This window comes from Octodon degus, unplaced genomic scaffold (genome assembly GCF_000260255.1).
Source record: "Octodon degus isolate 3935 unplaced genomic scaffold, OctDeg1.0 scaffold00252, whole genome shotgun sequence".
Taxonomy (NCBI): domain Eukaryota; kingdom Metazoa; phylum Chordata; class Mammalia; order Rodentia; family Octodontidae; genus Octodon; species Octodon degus.
In genome coordinates this window covers 1181841-1202995 of record NW_004524828.1, presented here as the reverse complement: position 1 = coordinate 1202995, position 21155 = coordinate 1181841, and the positions used below count along the sequence as shown (strand labels likewise).

General features: G+C 37.0%; 1 protein-coding gene across 1 annotated transcript in view; it reads left to right on the top strand.

Annotated features, from left to right (window-relative positions):
- Zfhx4 (zinc finger homeobox 4) overlaps nt 1–21155 on the top strand; it is a 187414-nt gene that overhangs the window by 152978 nt on the left and 13281 nt on the right. The window contains 6 exon segments of the mRNA XM_023706341.1: nt 2759–2827; nt 10889–11005; nt 17221–17354; nt 17561–17761; nt 18139–18256; nt 19003–21155. The exon segment at nt 19003–21155 is cut by the window's right edge and continues 18 nt beyond it. Coding sequence (XP_023562109.1) covers nt 2759–2827; nt 10889–11005; nt 17221–17354; nt 17561–17761; nt 18139–18256; nt 19003–21155 — 2792 coding nt within the window.

Genomic DNA, 21155 nt, shown 5'->3' with positions numbered 1-21155 from the left:
TCTTCTTCTTCTTCTTCTTCTTCTTCTTCTTCTTCTTCTTCTTCTTCTTCTTCTTCTTCTTCTTCTTCTTCTTCTTCTTCTTGTTCCTCTTCCTCTTCCTCTTCCTCCTCCTCCTCCTCTTGTTCTCCTCCTCCTCTTCTTCTTCTCTCTCTCTCTTTCTCTCTCTCTCTCTCTCTTGCTCAATATTTCTCACCTTCCAAAAGTAATAGTATTATAAGTGAATATGTGAATGTGTTTTAAATTTCCTGGCTTTCACAACAAACAGACAACATTTTTATTCTAGGCTCTGAGTTCCATTTCCTGGAACAAGTAATCTATCACTTTAAGTGCCAATCTCTTGATTTGGAAAGTGAGGATTAATAATTTCATTAATGATTGCATGATTGTTTCTGTACAAATAGCTTGTCACAGTACTTGACAGATATGCAAATTCAAAAATCTGTCATAGTTTTATTTTGATTAACCATCAAGCAGGAGGAGTTATTTGGTGGAATTCTTCGGCACCACTGGTATTTAAGATAGGAAGAGCAAGTTGTACATAATACGGTGATGTGTGTATATGTGTGGTAGTGATTCTCTGATAAATTACATTTTTGTTTTTGGTAGAAAAGACAGGATGATATGTTTTTACTGTGATGTATACACGTTGATATACGTAGTAGCTTACTATCTGTATTTGGTATAATTGGTGGGGCTTGAATTTAGAGCACTAGACTTTGGGAAGCATTTGTAAATTCTCACCTTGAACCTCATCTGTTTCAGGAAATAGAATATAAATATTTAAAATAATAGTATCTTAGGCGACTGTGACTTACCTTCCTCTGTCTTTATTTGGGATCTATGAAAATAAAAAGTTGCTCTTGGATGGAATGCAATTTATTGAGACCACAGAAATCTTATCACAGTGCATCCTGATGGGGGGGGGAGAGAGAGAGAGAGAGAGAGAGAGAGAGAGAGAGAGAGAGTTTTAGCTAGTTAGCTTTGAAAGCACTTGTTTTTGGTTTTGAGAGAAGAATAGAAAGTCAACAGGAGGAGACAAAAACAGGCATTTAAAATCAAATGGGCAGCACTACTGGTAAAGATTTAGAATTATGAGAATTTGCCAAGCGGAAGAAGGAAAAGTTCTTGAGTGACATATTGGATATACATCAAGGCCATGATTTACTTGGAAGTTACTTCTGGATTTATGAACAAGGACTGAGGACAGTTTTTTCTTTCAAGATTCATTTACTATATGAAAACATTTGTGTGTGTGTGTGTGTGTGTGTGTGTGTGTGTGTGTTTGAGGGAGCACTGACTATTATGATTCTATATTTCAAGAGAGATTACCACTAAAGGCCAAAGATTTTGTAAACAGTGGGAAAAATGTATTAATTATTGAAACTGTCCTACTAATCAGTTTTGAAACTGTCTTGTTGCTATTTGTTTCTCAATAAAATTAATTTAAAAATTGTTTAAAACAAACAATTAGTAAATGCAGTAATAGTGCCTTGGTAGATACTTCTATTTTCAAGGTTAATTATTTGTTTAATTAAAACCTTTAGAATCAACCAGAGGTGCTACTGCCTGGAAATATTAGGTAGACATGATTATCTTTGGCAGCATAACAAGTATGTTGCATTTTTCACATATCAATAACATCTACCTTTTGACATTGAAGACTATTTCACGTGGTGCTTTTATTTGTATTATTATCTCTAAGAATTATTGACTATTCATATACTTATATCTTTACTTATGTCTGGAGAAACTGAGGCAAAGAGAGGTCAAAATCCCATACCTGGAGTGTAATAGAACTGTGATTTGTACTGAAAATTCTGTGTCTTAAAGGATACCTGTTAGGACATTGGTGAGATATTAGATTGGAATTACATGACCTCATCAGGAAAGAGAAGATGATGGAAGGAATAGAGAGAGACACATATGACAAAAAAATGCAACCAGTAGCATATGATTATTTATGGTGGAGAAATTATGAGTTATTGAAAGCTATTTATGGGATGTTGTTTAAAAAATCCTTTTCTGGATAAAATTGACTTTACTACAGCAGAGGACAAAATAGTAAGAATGAAATTTGGTGAGAATAATAGTCTATGTTTGGAGTTGAATTTAGTAAATCAGGGCATTAGTAGTATTTTGAATCCAGAGTTCAAATAAAAAAGCAGAATAAAAATATGGAATTATTGATGACTTGAACTTATTCTTCAGGTTTTTCTTTCTTTGGAGGAGCTGTCTTTTTTGCAGAAGCAGGGATTGAACTCAGACCCTTGCGCTTGCCAGGCAAGCACTTACTCTACTGAGGCATCTCCCCAGTTCCTATTCTTCAGGTTTTTCCCAAAGGGTGTGATGTTTCCTTTGGTCCTTCATACTACCTGTTATATTTTTCTTCTCCTTTGAGTTTTTTGTCAGCTAAGTAAAAGGAAGTTGGTAGTCTATGCAGTATATCATTGCCATTAAACCCATAATCCACGAATGGACCCCTAGTCAAATAGGAGAAATGTAAAAATCAGAGTGTGTCTTCAGTTTCATATTTTATCTGTATTGTTGTTTTTATCCTATGCTGCTAATCGCTGAGAATTAAGTATGGACTGTGTGTCAACCACTGCTCACTAGAGCTCATGGCTTGACACAGACCCACGTGGGCTTCACTTGGAATGTGCCTCTTCTGAGAGCCAAAGTTGGGGGTTGTGTGACACTTCTGTGACACAAGAGCTGAATATGAAATGCTGAATACTTTTCACTCTGATGTTCTCTGCAGAGCCTGCCACTCTGGGAGCCAGGACCTGCGAGGATGAGCTTACAGAGCAGCAGCTGAGAGCAACCTCAGGTAACTGTTTTGACTCCTTTTGAAAGCTTGCCTTGTCCTAAATGAACTGTACTTGTTACTCTTATAATTCACTGTATACAGTAAATGTTCTCTTGAACTGGTATAATTAGATATGATCAGATCCTTTATACAAAATATTGAAAAGCTAATCAGATATAGCCAGTATTTGGAAGGATTTGTAAGGTGACTTAGCTTTTAGAGCAGCCTCATGGTAACAGCAAAAGGAAACAAAGGTAGATTTTGTGGGTCTCGCCATATACATAATTAACCTCCTCATTGTCACCATCCTACCTCTGACTGGTATATACATTATGATTGATGAACCTACATTGGCATACTTTTCACCCCTCAAACCATAGTTCACACTAGGGTTGACTTTTTTGGTAATGTAAACCTTATAGGTGTGGACCTTTACCATTGCTTTAACATTATATGGAATAGTTTCACTGCTTTTAAAGATAATCTGTCCAACTTACTCAGTCTGTCGCTCCAACCCACACCTGAGAGAAACACTGACTCTTTGCTGTCTCCATATTGCTGGCTTTTCTAGAATGTCATATATTTGGAATTTGAGAGTATATAACCTTTTTAGACTGACTTTTTCATTTAGTAATATACATTTTTTTAAATGTCTTGAAAGCTCATTTCTTCTTAGCACTAGATAATGTTCTTTTACCTGTATTTACAACAGGTAAATTCATTTTACCTATTGTATCCATTCTCTACTTAACGTGCATCTCTACTGCATCTAAGTTTTGGAAATTGTAACTGAAGCTGCTGTAAACTTCTGAGTGTAGGTTTCTGTGTGGGTGGTAATTTTTGTTTTTTTTTTTTTTTGAGTAAATATAAAAGAGTGCAATTGCTGGACAATATGGTAAGATTATATCCAATATTGTAAGAAACTAACAAACTATTCCAAAGTAGTTGTACTATTTTGCATTCCTACCAGCAACTAATGAGGGATACATTATCTCCCCATCATTATCAGAATTTTATGTTAATATTATGGATTTTGGCCATTCTAAGAGGTGTGTCATGGTATATTGTTGATTTTATTTGCAATTTCTTGATGGCATGTGATATGTGGAATATCTTGTATGGAATTATTCACTATCTGCATATCATCTTTTGTTAGATGTCCCTTAAAGTCTTTGAACCCTTTCTAAATTGAGTTATTATTTACTATTGAGTTTTAACTTTTATACTCAAATAATAGTCTTTAGCAAATATGTTATTTATGAATATTTTCACCAAAGCAGGGGCTGGCCTTATTCTCTTAATAGTGTTATTCATAAAGAAAAAAATTAATTTTAACAAAGTCAAACTTACTAACTCTTTTGAGGATTTTATGTTTGTTATGGTATCTAGAAAGTTGTGGCTAAACCCAAAGGCATCTAGATTTTTTTTCCTATTTAGTCATTTTAAAGTTTTATGTTTTTCATTTATCTTTTTTAAAGTATGGAAGAAAGTTTCTTTGAAAAAATATGACTGAAATTTCCCAAAATTTAGGTTTGAAAGAACATTAATTTATCCAAGAATCTCAGAAACCTAAACAGAATAAGCATGAAACCCTACTTAAATAAATCAAGTTTTTAATTTACATCTGTTATTCATTTTGAGTTAATTCTTCTCAAGTAGGTAATGTTTGTCTCTCAACTTTTCTGCATATAGATTTTTCTAGCTCAATAAAAAACAGGTAACTTCAGCTTGACAATTTCATACAGCTATATTTATGTTATGAAATTTTAGGGGGCCTGCCCCTTAGCTCAGTTCCTTAAGTGGCTGCTTCAACAAAGCAGTCAGGCTCAGGTTGCTGTGGTTCGATCCCCACAACTCAAGCCAGCCAAATCTGCCCTCAGGGCACTCGGAGCAAAAAAAAAAAAAAAAAAAAAAAAATTTTACCTAAATCACTAGTTTTACATATATATAATTAATACAGAGATTAATTTCAGTAGTTAATGGATTCATTGGATTTTGTAGTCATAGGAATACATTCACTAGTATTTCTGTGTGAATGTATATACGTGTATGTTAAAATGACAGTTACTGATTCTTAGGGGCATTATATTCAGATAATTTAGGAGGAAATTTACATATGTATTTATCTTTGTTATACAATATGATATCAGTGGGAAGTTTATACATTGGGATTAATAATGTACTGTAGAAAACAAATGATAACAAAAGCCCATGTGATATTGAAATACTTAAGCAAGATTTTGTAAATGAAAATATTGCTTCAGTATAACCTCATAAATCTTCCTTCAAAGTGCATAACTCATCAATATCTGCTAAATTTTCTGTTATTTTCTCTACCAAAGTAGAGATCATATGTATGGTACAATAGAATAAATCCTACCTCTCTCCTCCACCTTAAACCAATTAAATTACATTAATGACTTTGGCCCATGATAGCAAGAAAGCAAGACTTATGACAATAATATTGAGTGAAAAATGATCTACTGCTGATCCATACACTTTCTTTTAAAACAAAGACATTGAAATGGAAATCTTTACTTTTCTCTTAGATGTTTAGATTTAGATATTCCAGTACACTCTGGATATTTTCATCTAGATGTTCTACCAGAAAGAGGAAGTCTAATTCCAAATTTTACTGTCCTTTCTGCAACAGTATATCTTTTCTCATTTACTCCAACTCTGTTGACAAGATCAGACCATGAGGTAATAAAACTAGGAATCATCAGTTTAACTCAAACTATTAGGCAGTGCCTCTGTGTGCCAGAGAACAATGCCAAGTGTTCAGGAATAAGACAACAGGAATGTCTGTTGTTAAATAATATTTCTAGACAATGACACAAGAAATTTTCAGACTACAGAAAAGGTGGTAAAGGTGGAGAAAGAGGCAATAAATAGGCTATAGCAGAGTTTCTTAAATTATGTTCCACTCCAGAATTTCTAAGAATGTAAATGCTGTCCTCCCCCAACTGCTAGAACCAGAAACCCTAAGGATAGGATCCTGTGGCTTGTGATTTTTCCAGGCCTGCAGGTGATGGTGATTCCAGTGCAATCACCCCCTCACCTGTGTGACAGGGGATGCGCTGCTCCACAAGGAAAAGTGGCCAAATGCATTTCATGAGCAAATGACAGGTGATTTGAGTCCTGAAGACTAGAAGAGGTTAATTATCCAAGGAATGTGTTGAAACTTTTCTAGAGAAATATTGGTCACATTCCAGGAAGAGAAAGAAGACTAACGTTGGGGACGTGAGGGAGGAGAACAACAGCACAGAATGTGTTCAGAAAAGCAGGCGAGGACCCAATCAGTTCAGCCGTAACAAGAAGTCCATGTAACTCTAGGTGAAATGGTCGACTGTGTCAGACTTCATACAGATGAATGGCTTGCTTTTATCTAGGCTTGTAGGGCAAGTGACAGAAAATCATAGTATGCCTTATCTAGTTTTTTTTTTTTTTTTCCTCTTTTTTCTGTATTTTAGAGAAGAGTTTACACGATGTTCAGGGTCTCACTACTGGATTGAACTCCTAGTGATTCTCCTGTTTAAAGCCTCCCATGTGTTGGGATTATAGGCGTGCCACCACACCCAGTCTCAATCACCATCTCAGTGTGCCCAGGGGCACTGAGCTATTGGCTGGCCCTTGCCTTACCTAGTTATGAGATTATTTCAGTAGCACATGTAAAAAGTTAAAGATATTAGCAAGGACAATTTAAAGAAGTGGATAGATTCAGAAAAACAATCCACAGAGCTTGCTGATTGGCAAGATGCTTGTGAGAGGCAGAGGGTTAAGAATTGGGTCTAGTGAATGGTGGTAGGGGTAACTGGGATGGTGAGGATGGGAGAAAAAGTGTAGAAATGTGTTCAGAAGGGATCCAGAGCCATGATTTGGTCATATTAAATTTGGCTTACCAAATTTAATTTAGACATCCTTATGGAGATATATTATTTAAAACTGCAGGTCTGGGATCATTTACAGAGAAAACATAGTAGAGAAAGTTTAGGGCTGACGCTGGAGGACTAATATCAAGAGTAGAGCCCCCAGCAATGAAGAATGAGGAGCAATTTTCAGGGAGGTACAGTGAAGCCAAACTTTTCTGAAAGGATGGGATGCAAAGGAGGCATGTTTTCCAAGACAAAAGGAGCAGTGACATATGTTGAGCAACAGAACTTAAGTAAGATGTAGAGAAGTGACTTGTAGGATTTCACAGCATAGAGGTCATTGGTAACTCTGAGAAGAGTAATTGATGTAAACAGAAGCCAGGCCTTTTGTTTGTTTGTTTTTTGAGAGAGCTAAATAATGAATGATATTTAATAACAGAGACAACAAATAAAAAAAAAGAAACCCAAAACACAGTACCAAAATAAAACCAAATACTGCTTCTAAGTTTTATCGGAGGGGAACAGAAGGATGAATTAAATCTGAACTCTCACTCCTGAGTTTGCTTGTCCCATTTATTCAGTGTTCCAAGTAGGATATCTTGGCTTCTTACCATGTTCAGGATATTTCTGGAACAAACATAGATCAGACAATTACTATTTTCAGTAAATGTTTACTAATAAGGCAAATGGGTAACCCAAAGATAATTTCTATGTACAATAGGGATTGGTTAGACCACTAGACATTAGTGCACAGGAAGAAAAATAAGACTTTCCAGACACATAATCAAATTGAAAATCCAGAAAAGACTTTCGGGGGGGGGGGGAAGGACACAGTGTATACTATTACAAGTACCATAAGTATCGTTTTACTAAATACTGCTTTTGTGCTAGGCTCTGTGTGCATTGATTTTTCATAGACAAAACTATGAAGGAGCTATGATTAACTCCAGTTTTTCAGTTATTGAGACTTATTTCCCAGGTTGGGCATGAAGGATGTAGTGGAGGTTATACATGAAACTAAACTTGGTTTAGATGATTAAAGAAATCTAGTGGTATGGATAAGGAATATTGCAAACATTTGATGTGTCTTAGTGGTATTTCCAAAATATGACCTGGTCCAACACATCCGCAGCACCTGGGAACGTGTTAGAAATGGACATTTGCAGCTCTCACTCATGACCTACTCAATTAGTTGAGGAGGCAGAAATCTGGGTTTTAATATCTTTTCCAGGCAACCCAGATGCCCTAGCTAGAAGAGACACTGACAAAATAAGATTTGCTATAGAGTGTTTATCTTGGATTATTTTGTAATGTATCTATACCCCTCGGTTAGAAGGTTTTCCTTTAATGCACTGTTACATTTTTCTTATAAACATCTTATATTTTGTGGCCTTTTATAATTGAGGAAACATGGTACTTAACTATTAGAATGTAGTCATTCCTTTCCTAACCCCAAACCTAATCTATGTGTTTGGTAGAGAAAGTGGTTTCTTCACATTACTACTTTTGACTCTAAAGTATGTTTTTATGAGGAATGTCAAATTTATTTCTAAAACTCTCTTTGAGAATGAAAGTGACCTTTTATTCTAATTTATATGAAACTTTATGGTGTGTATAAGTTACCTTGTGATTATTTTTTGCATGATTAAAAATTGGCAAAGTTCTTATGGCTCCAAAGAGCCTACCTGTAATAAACAGCTTTTGCCTTCTAAACCACAAAACAGGTCTGAATTGCTTAAGCATTACAGCTAATTGCTTGCCTACTTCAAAGGAAGAACTAAAGAGTGGGGGAAAGAAAGTCACAGGACCAGGAATATTGCCGGCAAATCCACCACTAAGGGTTATGAGTTGTGGCTTGGAACTGCTGGGCAAAGTTATGGCCTCAGAACTGCTGTTTGCGATTAAGTTGATGGGAGAGTGTATCCCACAATCTTTCCCTGCTGTGGACACAGAGTCTTTGTTCACATTCAGATTTCTCAAACTGTTGCCAGGGTCAGGCTGAGGTCAGACACCACAGTGATGTATAGAAGAACATGTCTGGGAATTTCTCTCACACTTAAAACACATACCAGAAAATGAAGAAGAGGACCTTGCAAAATCTGTCTGATGAGACCCAGATTATACTGTAGCTTTTCTTTTAGTGCCTTCATAATTTTCTTTCTCTTCTCCTGACACAGTGTTTTATTAATGTGAGTTGCGATAGCCCTTACAATTTTATGTCCCCTCAAGATAAGGGTGCTCAGTAGCACTCTGACACTTCATTTTCCAGCACTGGGGGAAAAGTCCAGTAAATCCACTCAAAGAAGTCTTGCATCCCTTCCCCAGATGAGTTGAAAAGTATTTGTTGCTGGCCTGACACTGGCTGTTGTGCCACGTGCGTAGAGTTGGCAGGAGCACAACCCATTCTACTCATGACTTCAGCCTTCCACCCTTCTCGCAAAGCCATCTTGGTCATCATACCTACCAGCCCAGCCTGGCTCTGGGAAGAGGGAACCAGTGTTTGACTCATACATGTCACAAATGGATGAACACAGTCTAAAGTCAGATGAAGTTGGTTTTCTGTTGCCTTCAAGTTTTCATGTGTATTTTCTTGAAAGAGAAACTTTCTACCAACCCCTCAGCAGGCTGACTACCTTCATGTCTTCCCTCTGATTTTGTGCAGAGGCAAACAGAGGGAATGGATTGGTATGGTGTCTTGGAGGACTCCTGGTGGAACCAGTCTTATTTTGAATGTATTAAACATCTATGTTTTCCCTTTGGCTTTTTGGTGTTTGAATAGAGCTCAGAACTGTCCCCTTCTCTTGTTGTTCTGCTCACACAGTTGCAGAGCATGGCTTGCAAGGGAGGCACTAAATAGAATTCTTTTTTTTTTTTGGTGCTCAGCTGCTACATATGACAGTGGATATTTCATTCTGCTGTCAGAATGTTATTAATAAAACATGGGGTGTGGAAAGGGCCATGATTTCCCCTTTCAATCACCATAGCATTTGCAATGAAAATTTTATTCAGTGTGTAATTTTCAGTTAATGCTTGACACTTAAAATGTCCGTAGCAACGTTTTGTATGGTTATTGAAGGGTTAATTGTATCATGTTCTCTGCATAAAAGCTCTGCTTATCAGAAGCAAATAGGAGAGTGTATGCAAATGTATGTCGATGACCTTTTGCCTTTCCAGGGTTAATTTATATAGTCATTAAAGATTTTATGAAATTGAGCAGCTTGGTGCTCCAAATCCCATTTTACCTTCTTCACCTAATTTATGTAATTCCTACCTGGACTGGGGAATATGATTTTTATTTTTTGTGCTGCAATGAAAACAGCATGCCATGCTGTGGGGAGTTGCGAGCTTGGTTATCTGGCATTACTCAGATTGCTAAAAATTCATTAAAATGTGACATCAGCACACTGAGAGACAAATGATCGCAGGATGAAAGAGAACAGTGGGCCTTTCACGGATTAGTGCTGCACAGCCCCAGCGTAGAGGCTGACCGCATAAACAGATTAGTCTACCAGCAGTGGCATAGCTCAGATTTACAGAATAATTAAATAGGTTTGAGTTACTGTGAGGATTTCCGTGTAATCTAGCTGGTGTGAACCCGTGAATGAGGTGTGGGGTGATGCAGCTGTCATAGAAGTATACTTTGTTGTGTCTTAGGTCCTATGTAGCTCCCACTTTAAAAAAAAAAAAAAAAAAGAAATCCTCCAAGATAAAGATAACTGAAGTTTCAATATTTTCCTTTCACAAGGTATCAGAGAATACCTCCACAGCTTAGAGTTTGAAAACAGGAGGGACACCTGTCTTTTATGTACTCCATTAATATCACAATATTTCTCTAAGGTTTTTTTTTCTAAGAGTCTGACACCTATTCCAGTCCAGGGAACAGGGATCAGGTCACTTCAGGTATCTGCTATTGAAATCCCAGACTCGCTTTCCACTTCATATTTTCATCCCTTTCAGCATAAACTGTACTAACAATGGCTTCTTTTTCATTTGGTATATATAGCTGCTTTCAATGGATACAAAAGAATTTATGTTAGATAAAAATTTAATTTGGTGCATTTAGTATGATTTAATATGAAGTTTGCACAACTGTGTGTCCTTTTGTGAGTGAGCATACCTGAAGACAATTTGAAAACCAAGTTTTTAGTTTATTTTAGCGTACATTTTGGAGATTTTTCAATGCTATTGACGCATGTACCTTTCTTAACAGAAGAACAAAGTGAGGAGGTAGAAGGAACTATTAAGTCTACAGCAGTAGCTGAGGATGATGAGAAAGACCCAAGTGAGAGAGACGATATTGAAGGCAAAAACTCCACTAAAGACCCTGGTAAGATGCTAGACTCTGCCTTTTATTTTCTCACACCCATCCATTCCTTGAAATCAACCCCTCCCCCAACCTGCAAAGCTTATTAAAAGCCTTTATTCATTTTAAACTGTCTGAATATTCTCACTACTATTCATTGCATGTGCATTTTGCATGTGATTTCTATCAGTAGCCTCCCATTGACCTATTTTTAATCATAACCATCTGACAGAATAGATGTGGATAAGTTGAAGAATATTACAGGACGACCAGCGAGATTATTTTTTAATCAAATCAGTTTGTGTGCTTGTAATTTTTTAAGCGCCTTTCATTAATCTTAGCTATACTTGTGATTCCTCTGATGGCATATTAATTTTTCATAAGCACAGGATTAGATATCACTTGAATTTTGTCATTCAATCATATGCACCCCTTCCCAAACCATGTAACCCTAAAAATAAATGCTATTTTTCTTTTCTTTCTTTTTTTTTTTTTTCAACTTACACTCAGGAATTTGCTCTTCTTAAGGGCATCTATTTGAGGCATTTCAAACAAAATCCAGTGAAAAAGTTTACAGATGATTCAGCCTAAGAAAGAGGAAATATCATTGAAAAGGGATTAGGTGCTGGGTAATTTTGATCTTCTAGAATAGACAAATCCCAGTAATGAAAGCTACTGTCTTTGAAAACAAACCTTCATTTCATGACATTTACTTGTGCACAAACAAACCCTAGGCCAGCATCTGGTGTGGATACCCAAGGCTTTTTCTGTGTTTGATTTGGCAAATATATGGCTTTATCCATGCTTTGTATGTATGAGATGGAAATCTACGGTTGCAATGAATATTACATTGGCTACTTTTGCTGCACGCTATACCTAGTTTTATTATGTTGGACTCATTGAAGCAGAAGAAGTGCTGAAACGGGTTCAAGCCTATTAGTTTCAGGTAGCCATCTATCTTTTCCTTGAATCCAGTGACAGCCGCATATAAAGACACTTGTATTCATTGTAAAGATACTGGATTGTGTAATATGTATCATGTTTACATATGAGTTTATTTAGACCTGAATTATCCCATATTTGTAATTCAGTCTTTGTACATCTAAGCTTTGTGTTCCCTTCAAAAATGATGTAAAGGGGATCCCTACTCTTCTCCCCCCTCAGTTCAATAATTTTTTAAATGAGAATCCAGTAAAAAAAAAAAAAAGTGTCATTGTTATTTACTTCTAAAATGCAACACATAACATATGATTCTAATTTGTTTTAAACAGAGGACTTAAGGTTGGCATCAGGTCTAAAGCCAAACTTCTGAAAAGATGCTACACGGCAGTCTTTCAGTCAGATGGCTCCTCAGGCTACTCAAGAAATTTGAAGCACCTTGTGCTTGATTTTTGTTAAGCATGGTGCCTTCTAACCTTTACTTGAAAAGGTTTGGAAATCGCAAGGTGCCTAGTTTATACACTGTCTGTTGGACCTCAGCAAGACTAGCTGTTGGACTACTGTGGGGTGGGGGACTTTGTATTCAGCGATATCTTGCATGTATGAAACTAAAACAGATGATGAAGCATATTCCTCTCGTTCTTTGGAAGAATGTAAAAGACATGCAGACAATCACACACAAAGGTCTCTCATAAAAGGGAAGGGAATGGAGAGGTACAGGGAGGCAGGAAGAAGGCAAGCAGAAGGGGATGAAAAAATAATTAAGATGTAGTATGTACGTGCACTAACTTCCCATAGTGAATGTAATCATTATGTACTACCAACATGAGCTAATAAAAATTGGAATTACAAAAGACACAGTATCACATCAATGTTTATTGAGTGCCATGTCATACCTATGCACAGGTCATGAGACTTGATATTGAATATCCACTGTCTCATACTTTGTAAAGGATGGATTCTGGGAATCCCTTGAATATGGATCTCATCTTGCCCCTGAAGAAAGGATCTTGCTGAAAAATACTACAGAGCTTTGCAGTTTACTGCTCTGCATAAATAATGGGCTCAATTGCTCCCTAATGACCTGATGAGTTATTGTCCTTTCTTGGGTGCCTAATTGTCCCATGCAGATAGGACTTGGGTATATGAAAAGATACAGGCCATTGCATGATCATAGTAATTTAAAGCAAATCTTGTCCCTGCAACAATGACTCCCCAGATAAAGCTATTGGGATAAAAATGTGTTCGAAGCAAGGCCCAACACAAAGCTAATGCTGAAATACAAATATCTACCTTTGAAACCTTTTCCGACCATCTTTGTTACTGAAAACTAACATGAACTTTTAACAAAGTGTTCTGCTTTCTGAATTGAATCTTATTAGATTAAGAAGTGATAGGGGCCGGGGAGATGGCTCAGTGGAATAAGTGCTTCCCTGGCAAGCACAGGGGCCTGAGTTCAATCCCCGGTTCTGGAAAAAAAAAAAAAAAAGAAGTTATTACATGAATTTTTCCTTGTAAATATTTCTTGTGAATTTCACATGAATACTTTCTTACTATCCACTCTAATTGTCAAATGAACTGTAGTGAAGTAGAACTTATTGTCACTATCGCATATTAGATGAGAAAACAGCTAACTGCCTTAATGTGGAACTTGTTAGGCCTAAAAGAATCATTAGAAGTTAGGGAGTCACTGTTTGTGTAAGCTGTTGTATCTAGTTGCTGACATCTGTAGGAGAAAAGCTTTCAAAATGAGACTTGGAAATATGCAAGTTATATTTGTTGAATATTCATTCATAATAGGAAAGCCTTCTAATGCCTCATTTATATTGTCATTTAAATCTAGTGCCACTTTAGATTAATTATAATCCAAATTATGGCTCTGTGTAGTATAAGAATTAATATAGAGTTTATCCAGATTAATACATTTGCATTGAAAATGTAATATGTCTCTACTGTGGCTAAGGGGACCACAGTTTAATAAGGGAGTAAACATGAGGAAAGATGGAAATTAACCTTCATTATTGCAATTAAAATTATCCTTTCATTCTAGTCTCATTAGAAAGAATACCATACTGGTAATTATAATTTAGAATTATTTAGAGTTGAATAACATCTGTTATATCCAAGTTTTATAATATTCAAATTTTATCAAATATATTGACTCATAAATAACTCAGTATTTTTTATTGTTTTTCCAAGATTTGCTTTGGGTTCATGTGTGTTATTGGATTTTTCTCACTTGTTATGATGATAAACCATTTTACAGCATTCTGTATTTTAGGGATTGAGAATTAAGTAGGCGGCATCTGAACTGAAGTGAATTATGTCATTTTTATACTAGCAATCTCATGCAAGTTAAATAATCCTATAACTGACAGATAATCATTGGTTTATCTGTTTGGTAGTCCTTATTTGTAATTAGACTGCATTTTTTTAGTTAAAAGTTGTTAAAATGACATTGTGCTTTGAGGATGTTGTGGTGTTTTAATGACACAAAATAAATTATGATTCTATGTTAAATTTGTTTCTGTTCTAAGGTAAAAAAATGTATTTCAAATAAAGTTGCAAAAATAAACTATGAGTAGTATAAATTAAACAGAATCTTCCAAAAGTTAATTGGACCTATTTTAATACAACATATTTTCAATATAACAAATTTAGAAAAAAAGACCTCAGGGTTGATTTTCTATAATTTACCAAGAATATCATAATATTAAATTTGAGATAGAAATCCTTTCAGTATTCAAATTATGCTTGCATAAAATGTAACTTCCATTGTTTCTTCAAATAATACTGTCAACCTACTTTACCCTCATGAGATTAGTTTTGTCATGATGCTACCTCTTCGTGTTCTCTGCTTTCTATTAGTAGCAGTAGCTTGCATTTCTGGGTTGCTTATCTAAAGTTAGGCAACCTACCCTTCATTTATTACTTTGTAAAGTTTATTAATTTAAAGCAAAATGGTCTTTGAGAGACCCAGTTCATATACTTCCATGGATTAATTACACATATATCCAAGAATATTGGACTTGACACATATGTTGAAGAAAATACACTATTCAACAGTTATTGCAATAACCATGTGATAGACACCCTAGCACTCCTCACTTTCTAGGTGCAATATGGACCATCACAAAATTTATAAGCAATTATATTTCTGATATTAATATACATGAAAACAACATATTCTTAACACACATGGCATTACTTACAACATGCATACAAAAGAATAATAAAGAAATGTGACAAGATAGTATTATTTCCTTAAAGAAACATTGTTATTCATTAATGAGAATTTTTAAAGAAAATTTCAAAATCATTTGTCTACTTGAGTGATTTTTTTATTTTTAATTTTCTTTTTCATTTTGTCTGTCTATCTTTGAGTACTGGGCATTGAACTCAGGACCACCTTGTGCTTTCCAGGCAGGTGCCTATACTGCTGAGCTATCTCTCTGGCCCCAATTTAACTGATCATCATTTTGTACAACTTGGACTGACGTAGAAAACTTTATTTGTAAATATTAAATATATAGTATCATTAGAACTTTAGTACTTTTGAAATGGTACAAGGTGTAGTCTGTATTTTTATAAAGAAGAAAAAATAAACTTTGGTCCCAGAATTAACCACAAGACCAATATTCCAGTTTTTTATATGTATTTGACACCATGTGCTTGAATAATAAATCAGTATGAGACTTTTGAGTCTAATTCACATTTAAATTCATTGAAATACAAATATGGTAAACTTTTAGAAATATCTAGCAATAATTACTTGTTTCAAGGCATGTGTAAATATGCGCAAATTCTAATCTGTTCATAAATCTATAAATCAATTATCATTGCTATCTACTGAAAACTTAGCAATTCTATATGAATCGCAAACCCCTAGGGAATAAAATTATTGCCATCTAAACTCTATTTTAATTGTAATCTGCCCAAATAACTTATTTTACAATTTCTTCCTCAATTTGAAATCTCTAAATTTATCTATATGATGTAAAATATTCATATGTGTCCAGGTAGACGGAGAATGCATTTAATTTTGTTCATTTTTACTTTGCTTCTAGAACATCCTTGACCTTATTTGTAAATTTTGTAAATTAAAACTGCATTATTTTTCAGTAAGGTGAATTTGTTCATTTATGTGAACCATATGTGGATTGAAAAAAATCAAGGTAAATCTTCACACACAGCATACAATCAGATTACGCCTGGACTATATATTTACGCAGGACCTGATAGCAATCAATGGTTTAGCTTCATTGCATTTCAAGATGTATTTGCACCCAGTTGTCCAGTGATAGTGTCCTCACCCTGGAAATAATTTAGTTGCAAATTGACTGGAAGATGGTGAAAATTGAAAGTTAAAATTAGAAATACTCATAATAAACAGCAGAAAAAAGGTCAGATGATACCTCGCTATGATGAGATTGGAATGGCTGGTAAATGAGGTTCTGTGTTTGTCGTGAGATGTATGTGACATGCCTACCGAATGTCGCTGTAATATCCAGCCGCAGAGAGGAGATTATCGAGCAAATTGATGCTACAAAGAATTTCTGTTTGATTGGAAAATTAGAATTGTGCTCTTCTCTTTGATGTGTGTGAGGCTCTTAAATGCTACATTGCTCATCTAGGCAAAAATTTACATCGTCTTTAACACCAAATATTTGGATTAACCTCATAAAACAATTGTCTTCCTTGAGATTTGTATTATAATATTATGTGCACAGCAACCTACTGAAACATCTACGGCAACCAGAATGTCACTAAAAGCAGTGGAAATATAATGTACAGTTAATTTAAAAATCTTTTTAGTGTTCAAATTCAATCCTGATATAAAAACATTATTATTTTCCATCCTGAATGATAATGAGTCAGCTCTTCTCTGATAATTGAAATCTTAACACCCAAGAATTAGAAAAGAGATAGGTAGTTAAATATTGTAAAAAAGTAATGATTTTCTAAAGCTGGTATTTGTGAATGGGAGTAGATTGGTTTTTACATGATAAAGGCATTCTGAGACACCAGAGAGCCCATGTTATTGATGAACCTTTCAAGGCCACCTAGGGTTATCTAAACAGGAGACAGGAGTACATTTTAAAATATATTTATAAAGTCCACTTAGTGGACCAAAAGAAATGTGTCTTTTGCCTTTTGTGATTAGAATTTTAAAAGGGCTTGGCCGGTTCTTTTTGTGAATCAGTGGATTTAGATTTGCAACTATTTGAAAAACACATTTTTTCTGATTGTGAAATTGTAAGCATTGTACATTGATTTGTTCTATTCTTTTTGGGATCCAGGAGTAAGCACACCAGAGAAAGAGCTAAAAGTCAGTGTGGCAGGGGGCACCCAGCCCCTCTTGCTGGCAAAAGAAGAGGATGGTGCAACAAAAAAGGCAAAACATGCCGAGGATAACAAATTCTGTCATGAGCAGGTGAACACGTTATTTTCTCTTTGCTGCCCAAATATCTTCTTTGTTTATTTACTCCTGATAGTTTAGAACCCCAAAGAGTCCATGCTTTTAAAATGTACACACAGATAGCATAATAGGCAATAGTATTATACCTTAACATTAACTCTGTTCTGAAATTATCAAAGCACATTAAATAAACATGGCCGCGCTTATCCGATCTTTTCCAGTTCTATCAGTGTCCGTATTGTAACTACAATAGCAGGGACCAAAGCCGGATCCAGATGCATGTCCTGTCGCAGCACTCAGTGCAGCCAGTCATCTGCTGTCCTCTGTGCCAGGACGTCCTCAGCAACAAAATGCACCTACAGCTGCATCTGACACACTTGCACAGTGTGTCGCCAGACTGTGTGGAGAAGCTGCTTATGACAGTAAGGACACCAAACCTCAATGCATGTGTAACGTGATCCGCGTACAGCTATGAATACCAATCTGTGATTATGGGTTGATAGAAATTTCTCTCTTCTGAGCACACAACACACTATAGTTGCTTTTTTTCTCCATCATGTTAATCAGGTGTGTCATGTTGAGTTTGAAATTTCTTGGCTATCGTTATGGAAAGTAGATCAGCAAAAGTCTTTCAACTGTAAAGTCATAAAACAATACATATAAAAATATCTGAAATGTGAAGGGATGTTTCTACTTTGATCAGAAAACCGTAAATATGACGCATTACTGTGCAGTGTGTTATGCAATAGAATTTATGATTTCTGGAGTACCTTTAACACAGACCCTTCGGTTTTCAAAGGTGCCTGTCCCCGATGTGATGATGCCAAACAGTATGCTACTCCCAACAGCCACCCCTGAGAAATCCGAGCGGGACACTCCTGCAGCTATGACAGCCGAGGGGTCTGGGAAATATTCAGGTATGCTAGTCTCAGAACAGGATCTGTGGGGAAAGTATCAAGGCCTTGCCTTTGCATCAGGGCTAAGAGATTTGTACCATCAAAGATTTTTTTTCAAAGTTACTAATAGTACCTTTCCGAGAAAGGGAAAAAAGCAAGCCATTTCTATGCGCTGTACTCTGCAAGGTATATTTAGCATCTAGTTATCTGCATCCATACTTCTGGTTTGTCAGAGCCAACTGCTGGATGGCCAAGAATATTTCTGTTCTAATTCATGAACACCAAGATTATGACCCTTGGTGCTATGCTAATTGCAGTGTATTATAATTATTTTTTATTGTATTCTTTCTATCCTAAAATTTCTTGAGGTCAGGGATGATTTCTTATTCCCCTTCATGTCCTTAGTACCCATCCACAGAGTAGTCAATAAACATTTCCTCAAGATTTACTGTCAAGGCTGGCTCAGCAGACTAAAGCTCCTGCTTAGGCAGGCATAGGGACCAGGTTTGATCCCCAGAGTGCCATGCCAGTCCTGCCCCCAGGCACGCTGAGACAGCACATGATACTGGGCGTGGTGGCATGATCCTGTCATCCCAGTGCTTGGGAGGCTGAAAGCAGGAGGGTCACCACAAGTCCTATCTGTGTAGTGAGACCCAGTAGATCCCGTACTGAACACATTAAAAAAAAAGATTTACTGTCATATGTAGTAATATTTAAGCAGTAGATTTTCTTACTGTAAGAGATATATTTGTCCTTCCTTCTAATAGGTGAAAGCCCAATGGATGACAAAAGTATAGCAGGTCTTGAGGATTCAAAGGCTAGTGTGGAAATAAAGAGCGAGGAGCAGAAACCAACTAAGGATCCTTCAGAAGCATCAGAGTGGAATAAAAATAGCAGCAAGGACTTGAAAATCTCTGACACATTGCAAGATCAACTAACTGAACAGCAAAAAAGACAACCACTCTCAGTTTCTGACCGCCACGTTTATAAGTATCGTTGTAACCATTGTAGCTTGGCTTTTAAAACTATGCAGAAGCTTCAGATACATTCCCAATACCATGCAATCCGGGCTGCAACCATGTGTAATCTCTGCCAGCGTAGTTTCCGTACATTCCAAGCTTTAAAAAAACACTTGGAAGCAGGACACCCCGAACTGAGTGAAGCTGAACTTCAGCAGCTATACGCCTCTTTGCCCATGAATGGTGAACTTTGGGCAGAGAGTGAAACTATGGCCCAGGATGACCATGGTTTAGAGCAGGAAATGGACAGAGAGTATGAGGTGGACCACGAAGGGAAAGCAAGTCCTGTAGGAAGTGACAGTAGCTCTATTCCAGATGACTTGGGCTCTGAACCAAAGCGGACCTTACCTTTTAGAAAAGGGCCCAATTTTACAATGGAAAAATTCCTGGATCCATCTCGTCCTTATAAATGTACAGTGTGTAAAGAGTCATTCACCCAAAAGAACATTCTCTTGGTCCATTATAATTCAGTGTCTCACCTGCATAAGTTGAAAAAGGTTCTGCAGGAAGCCTCGAGTCCTGTCCCACAAGAAACCAACAGCAGCACAGATAATAAACCCTACAAGTGCAGCATCTGCAATGTTGCGTACAGCCAAAGCTCGACACTGGAAATCCACATGAGGTCTGTACTCCACCAGACGAAGGCCAGGGCTGCAAAACTGGAGCCAAGTGGGCATGTGCCCGGCGGGCACAGCATTGCAGCTAATGTGAATAGCTCTGGCCAAGGGATGTTAGATTCTATGGGTTTAGCAGCCGTCAATAGCAAAGATACTCACTTAGATGCCAAAGAATTGAATAAAAAGCCAACTCCTGAATTACTCTCTGCTCAGCCTGCACATCACTCCCCACAGTCGCCGGCACAGATTCAGATGCAGCTGCAGCATGAGTTACAGCAGCAAGCTGCTTTCTTTCAGCCGCAGTTTCTCAACCCAGCCTTTTTGCCCCATTTTCCTATGACACCAGAAGCACTACTGCAATTTCAACAGCCTCAATTTCTCTTTCCATTCTATATACCTGGGACTGAGTTCAGTCTGGGGCCTGATTTAGGCTTGCCTGCCTCTGCCACATTTGGTATGCCAGGCATGACAGGAATGGCTGGCTCCTTATTAGAAGATCTGAAGCAGCAGATTCAAACCCAACACCACATCGGCCAAACTCAACTCCAACTTCTGCAGCAACAAGCACAATACCAAGCCACACAGCCTCAGCTGCAGCCCCCCAAACAGCCACAACAGCCATCACAACAGCAACAGCAGCAGCAGCAGCAGCAACAACAACAACAGCAGCAGCAAGCAAATAAATTATTGAAACAAGAGCAAAGTAACCTGGCAAGTACAGACTGTCATAGTATGAAGGATATGCCATCTTATAAAGAAGCAGAAGAGATTTCTGAAAAGCAAGAAAAACCAAAGCAAGAATTTCCAAGTGAAGGCGAAGGGCTCAAAGAAGGCAAAGACCTAAAGAAGCAAAAGCCTTCGGAACCATCCATCCCTCCACCCCGCATAGCCTCAGGGGCCAGAGGAAATGCAGCCAAAGCTTTATTGGAAAACTTTGGCTTTGAATTGGTCATTCAGTATAATGAAAATAGGCAAAAGGTCCAGAAGAAGAGTAAAAGTGGCGAAGGTGAAAATACTGACAAACTGGAATGCGGAACGTGCAGCAAATTGTTCTCCAACGTTCTCATTTTAAAAAGTCATCAAGAACATGTACATGGTCAGTTTTTCCCGTACGGAGCGCTAGAAAAATTTGCTCGGCAATACAGGGAGGCTTACGACAAGCTTTATCCCATTTCTCCATCTTCCCCTGAAACACCTCCTCCACCGCCACCACCTCCTCCTCTGCCACCAGCTCCCCCGCAGCCTTCCTCTGTGGGTCCCGTGAAAATCCCGAGCACTGTTTCT